The sequence below is a fragment of the Salvelinus sp. IW2-2015 genome, unplaced genomic scaffold (genome assembly GCF_002910315.2).
Source record: "Salvelinus sp. IW2-2015 unplaced genomic scaffold, ASM291031v2 Un_scaffold1551, whole genome shotgun sequence".
Taxonomy (NCBI): Eukaryota; Metazoa; Chordata; class Actinopteri; order Salmoniformes; family Salmonidae; genus Salvelinus; species Salvelinus sp. IW2-2015.
Window position 1 is genome coordinate 202,401 of NW_019942982.1, and position 6,733 is coordinate 209,133.

Consider the following 6,733-nt stretch of genomic DNA (forward strand, 5'->3'; position numbering starts at 1 on the left):
CATGGATTGTTTGCACTTCATACTCTTCCACTAGATGTCACAGTCGGTAGAACGTTGAATGAAGTTTATACTGTGTTGTGGGCCGGTGAGAGGGGAATGAGTCGTGTCTTGGCAGATTGCCAGTTCCTGGTCACGCGCATTCCTCATGATACAATAACTTCTACAGAAGAAGGATGCTCTGGTTGGAACATTATTGGATATATATGATAAACAACATCCTGAAGATTGATTCTCTACTTTAGTTTGAACGTTTACTCGACTTGTATATAACTTTTTGAAGTTTTCGTCCGACGTTTGCCTGCATCTGCGCCAGCTTTGGACACGTGTACTACACATGCTAGCAAAAGTAGTACTTGAATAGTAATGGAATCAATCAACAATAATACAACAAGTTTATTGATGACGAATCAGGATACCTGTGAGTGAGATGACTTCTAGGGAACTGACATAAATATGAATCATAAGCGTAAGGAGGAATATAAATTTATGAGTGATTGACTCTATTATATAATATTACAGGACCTAATGTACTACTATAATTGAATAATTCAGCATCTACTAATATAATGACTAGGACTTATTGATATGTGACACTTGTTAGTGATTCATTTTATCTCTATTTCTGCTTTTTGTGACTATCGTTCGCTGGAAAAATGGCTGTGCTTATTGTGGTTTGGTGTGACCTAACATAATCGTTTGTAGTGCTTTRGCTGAAAAGCATATTTGAAATCGGACACTTTGGTGGGATTAACAACAAGATTACCTTTCAAATGGTATAAGACACATGTATGTTTGAGGAATTTTAATTATGAGATTTCTGTTTTTTGAATTTGGCGCCCTGCACTTTCACTGACTGTTGTCATATCATCCCGTTAACGGGATTGCAGCCATAAGAAYTTAAATCTGCGCATTTCTCCAAAGCTCAGTTGTCCTGAGTCTGCACAACACTGCCAGGACCTAGGATCAAGGGAGACACGTTTTTTAATACTATATCTCTTGACACATTTATGAAAATAGTCTTGGCCTCTAAACCTTCAAGCTGCATACTGGACCCTATTCCAACTAAACTACTGAAAGAGTTGCTTCCTGTGCTTGGCCCTCCTATGTTGAATATAATAAACGGCTCTCTATCCACCGGATGTGTACCAAACTCACTAAAAGTMGCAGTAACCAAGCCTCAAACCTTGACCCAGAAAATATKAAAAACTAAAATCGGCCTATATCGAATCGCCCATTCCTCTCAAAAAATAAATAAAATTGCCTTCCTGAAGACAAATAATGTATACGAAACGCTTTAGTCTGGTTTTAGACCCCTTCATAGCACTGAGACTGCACTCGTGAAGGTGGTAAATTACCTTTTAATGGTGTCAGACCAAGGCTCTGCATCTGTCCTCGTGCTCCATTCATTTTTAGAGATTGTAAACCCAAATTGGTCAACACGGGCAAGTTCAGGCCTGGTTTAGATCTTATCTGTCGGAAAGATATCAGCTTGTCTCTGTGGATGGTTTGTCTTCTGACAAATCAACTATACATTTCGGTGTTCCTCAAGGTTTCGTTTTAGGACCACTATTGTTTTCACTATATATTTTACCTCTTGGTGATGTCATTRGGAAACATAATGTTAACTTTCACTGCTATGCGGATGTCACACAGCTGTACATTTCGATGAAACGTGGTGAAGCCCCAAAATTGCCCTCCCTGGAAGCCTGTGTTTCAGACATAAGGAAGTGGATGGCGGAAAATGTTTTACTTTTAAACTCGGACAAAACAGAGATGCTAGTTCTAGGTTCCAAGAAACAAAGATCTTCTGTTGGATCTGATAACTAATCTTGATGGTTGTACAGTCGTCTCAAATAAAACTGTGAAGGACCTCGGCGTTACTCTTGACCCTGATCTCTCTTTTGACGAACATATCAAGAATATTTCAAGGACAGCTTTTTTTCATCTCCGTAACATTGCAAAAATCAGAAKATTTCTGTCAAAAAATGATGCAGAAAAATGAATCCATGCTTTTGTCACTTCTAGATTAGACTAATGCAATGCTCTACTTTCCGGCTACCCGGATAAAGCACGAAATAAACTTCAGTTAATGCTAAACACGGCTGCTAGAATCTTGACTAGAACATTTGATCATATTACTCCAGTGCTAGCCTCCCTACACTGGCTTCCTGTTAAGGCTAGGGCTGATTTCAAGGTTTTACTGCTAACCTACAAAGCATTACATGGAATGGGCTGCTCCTACCCATCTTACGATGTAGGTGCTGCCAGTACATACCTTACACGGCTTTTCTCCTACAGAACTCAATTTTGTGAATGGTCTGCCCTACAGGTGAGAGACGCAGGACTCAGGTTCACCTTTAAGTCTTTATTGAAGACTCATCATCTTCAGTAGGTCCTAATGATGAGATGTAGTGTGGCCAGGGTTGAAGGTGGACGAAAGGCAACTGGAGCGACGAACCGCCGCTTGCTGGTCTCTGCCTGGCCGCGGTTCCCCCTCTCTCCCTGGATTCTCTACCTCTAACCTCTATTACGGGGGCTGAGTCACTGGCTTACTGGTGCTGCTTCCATGCCCTCCCTAATGAGGGGTTGGCGTCCACTTGAGTGGGTGATAGCCATCCTGAGGCAAGGCCGAGAGAGTAAAGTTGGGTGGTGGAGATATCCCTCTAGTGGTGTGGGGGCTGTGCTTTGCAAAGCGGGTGGGGGTTTATATCCTTGCCTGTTTGGCCCTGTCCGCGGATATCCGTCGGACGGGGCCCCCACAGTGTCTCCCGACCCTCTTGTCTCAGCCTCCAGTATTTATGTTGCAATAGTTTTATGTGCTCGGGGGCTAGGGTCAGTCTGTTATATCTGAGTATTTCTCCTGTCTTATCGGTGTTGGCTGTGTGAATTTTAAGTATGCTCTCTCTAATTCTCATTTCTTTCCTTTCTCTCTCTCGAGAGAGACTATGCTCAGGACTAGGACTATGCCTCAGGACTACCTGGCATGATTGACTCCTTGCTGTCCCCCAGTCCACCTGGTCGTGGCTGCTGCTCCCAGTTCAACTGTTCTGCCTGCGGGCTATGGAACCCTGACCCTGTTCACACAGACGTGCTACCTTGTCCCAGACCTGCTGTTTTCAATCTCTAGAACCGCAGGAGCGGTAGAGATACTTCTGATAGATGCGCTATGAAAAGCCAACTGACATTTACTCCCGAGGTGCTGACCCTGTTCACCCCTCGACACCACTGTGATTATTATTATCTGACCTGCTGGTCATCTAATGAACGTTTTGAACATCTTGGACATGTTCTGTTATATCTCCACCCAGCAAACTCAGAGCAGGTTTCCTCTCCGAGGTTTTCTTCTAGGTTTCCTGCCTTTCTAGGGAGTTTTCCCTAGCCACCGTGCTTCTACATCTGAAATTGCTTGGCTGTTGGGGTTTTAGGCTGTGTTTTCTGTAAGCACTTTTGTGACATCGGCCGAATGTAAAAGTGCTTTATAAACTATATTTGATTGATTGATTGATGGGGGAGAGGAGGGATGGGGGGAGGAGGGAATGGAGGACTAGCGAAGGACGGAGGAGAGGAGGGAATGGAGGGGAGGGATTGAGTAGAGGAGGGATTTGAGGAGACGGAGGGGCCACCACCCTACAACCAGCTGGTCCGCCCCCTGGCTTTAGCGAATAGCAGAACACCACGTCACCCAGCTGGTCCACCCCTGGCTTTAGCAAATAGCAGAACACCAACTCACCACAGCTGGTCCCCGCCCCCTGGCCTTTAGCAAATAGCAGACACCACTCACCCCAGCTGGTCACCCCCCTGGCCCTTTAGCAAATAGCAGTCACCACTCACTCCAGCTGGTCCACCGCCCTGGCCTTAGCAATAGCAGTCAAACGACTCACCCAGCTGGTCCACCCCCCTGGCCTTTAGGCAAATAGCAGTCACCACTCACCCAGCTGGTCCACCCCCTCTGGCCTTTAGCAAATAGCAAGACACCATCACCCAGCTGGTCCCCCCCCTGGGCTTTAGCAAATAGCAGTCACCACTCACTCCAGTCTGGTCCCACCCACCTGGCTTTAGCAAATAGCAAGACCCATCACCCAGCTGTCCAACCCCCTCCGGCCTTATAGCGAATATCAGCGAGGGCCCTGGAGAACCGTCCAGGAGACGTCCAGTTTTCCTGTAAACAGACATAAATACACACAGACATAAATAACACACATGCATAAAATAACACAACAGGCATAAATAACACACAGACAATAACACACATGCATAAATAACACAGCAGGCATAAATAACACACAGACATAAATACACCAGGCATAATAACACACAGGCATAAATAACACACAGGCATAAATAAAACACACAGGCATATAACACACAGGCATAAATAACACAGACATAAATAACACACAGCAATAATACACACAGGCAAAATAACAAGAACATAAATAACACACAGACACAAATAACACACAGACATAAATAACACACAGAAATGAATAACACACAGACACAAATAACACACAGACACAAATAAACAACACACAGACATAAACAAACACACAGACATAAACAACACACAGACATAAACAACACACAGACACAAATAACACACAGACACAAATAACAGAAAAATACATAGACAATAAACATACAGACATAAATAACATACAGACATAAATAACAGACAAATAACATAGACATAAATAATATACAAACATAAATAACATACAAACATAAATAACATGCAGACATAAATAACATAGACATAAATAACATAGACATAAATAACATAGACATAGCTCCATAAGTCATCTCACATCATGTTGAATCAACTACCACTTCCTATACAGCCGGTCCGATATCACTCCCTACCCATTCCCTAGGCCATAACCCTTCAATGTTTCCAGATCTGTAAGGTGGAAGCAATATGGGGTCTTCAACTTGAGAACTGGCTGGTTGTGTTGCCCTGAAGGAGCAGTTTCTCTACAGGTGTTCTCATCCTGTTTCTATCCTAGCCCAGTACAACTCACCCTACTTCTGAGGGTGTTCTCATCCTGTTCTATCCTAGTCCAGTACAACTCCACCTACTTTCTGAGGGTGTTCTCATCTGTTTCTATCCTAGTCCAGTACAACTCACCCTACTTTCTGAGGGTGTTCTCATCCTGTTTCTATCCTAGTCCCGTACAACTCACCCTACTTTCTGAGGTGTTTCATCCTGTTTCTATCCTAGTCCAGTACAACTCACCCTACTTTCTGAGGGTGTTCCTCATCCTGTTTTCTATCCTAGTCCAGTACAACTCACCCTACTTTCTGAAGGGTGTTCTCATCCTGTTTCTATCCTAGTCCAGTACAACTCCCCTACTTCTGAGGGTGTTCTCATCCTGTTTCTATCCTAGTCCAGTACAACTCACCGTACTTTCTTTCCATGCTCAAGTGATCTTGGTCACTTGAGAATACCACACTTCTCCGAAGGCTGCAGAGAAACAATGAGAGAAGTCATCACATGTAGACAGAGCAGACCAACTGACAGGGAAAAAAGCAAGACAGTCTGCGTCCAAATAGACACCACATTTCCTATATAGTGCCCTACTTTTGACCAAAAGTACTGCACTATGTAGGTAATAGGGTGCCATATGGGACACAGACAGACAACAAGCAGACCAAACAAACAGACGGATAGAAAAAGTAGCGTTACGGTAGAGCGTCAGCAAGTAGCGTTACGGTAGAGCGTCAGAAAGCAGCGTTACGGTAGAGCGTCAAAAGCAGCGTTACGGTAGAGCGTCAAAGCAGCGTTACGGTAGAGCGTCAAAGCAGCGTTACGGTAGAGCGTCAAAGCAGCGTTACGGTAGAGGCGTCAAGCAGCGTTACGGTAGAGGTCAAAGCAGCGTTACGGTAGAGCGTCAAAGCAGCGTTACGGTAGAGCGTCAAAGCAGCGTTACGGTAGAGCGTCAGAAAGCAGCGTTACGGTAGAGCGTCAGAAAGCAGCGTTACAGTAGAGCGTCAAAGCAGCGTTAAGGTAGAGCGTCAGAAATATAAGCTTAGTAAGACTGGGCAACAAGCAGAAAATTCACAAAATTTCCTCACAGTTTGAATTGAAATAGATTTCCCCACAGCTCAGTCTGTGTTACTGCCATCATCACCGTCATCATTATCATCACCACCGTGATCATCATATCACCACCGTGATCATCATCCATCATCACCACCACACCGTGATCATCATCATGACCGTCACATTATCATGACCGTCACCATTATCATGCCGTCACATCATGACCGTCCACCATTATGAACTGTCACCATATGACGTCACCATTATCATGACCGTCACCATCATGACCGTTCACCATCATTACCGTCACTCTATCATGACCGTCACCCATTATCATGACCGTCAGCATTATGACGTCAGCATTATCATGACCGTCACCCATTATGACCGTCACAATTATCATGACCGTCACCATTATGACCGTCACCATTATCAATGACCGTACACCATTACGCACCAGGATCATCATTGTCATCATTATCATGACCGTCACCATTATCATGACCGTCACCATTATCGTGACCTTTACCAGGATCATCACCCTCATCATTATCATCAGTTCCAGTGCAGGGAGAAGAAACAGAGTCACCATTGAAGACAGCAACTAAGAAAAGACCAAAAGGCCTTGCTGGTCGACATGTCAGGAAGTCAGCCACAGTTCAGGGAAGGGGAGAGGAGTCTAACAGAGAA

The 6,733-nt window shown here is 44.3% G+C and overlaps 1 protein-coding gene across 1 annotated transcript in view; it reads right to left on the reverse strand.

Moving 5' to 3' along the window:
* LOC112071229 (rho GTPase-activating protein 12-like) overlaps nt 1-6,425 on the reverse strand; it is a 47,448-nt gene extending 41,023 nt beyond the window's left edge. Inside the window, 1 exon segment of the mRNA XM_070439311.1 lies at nt 6,348-6,425. Within this exon segment, the coding sequence (XP_070295412.1) occupies nt 6,348-6,425 (78 nt within the window).
* Between the last annotated feature and the right edge of the window lie 308 nt (nt 6,426-6,733).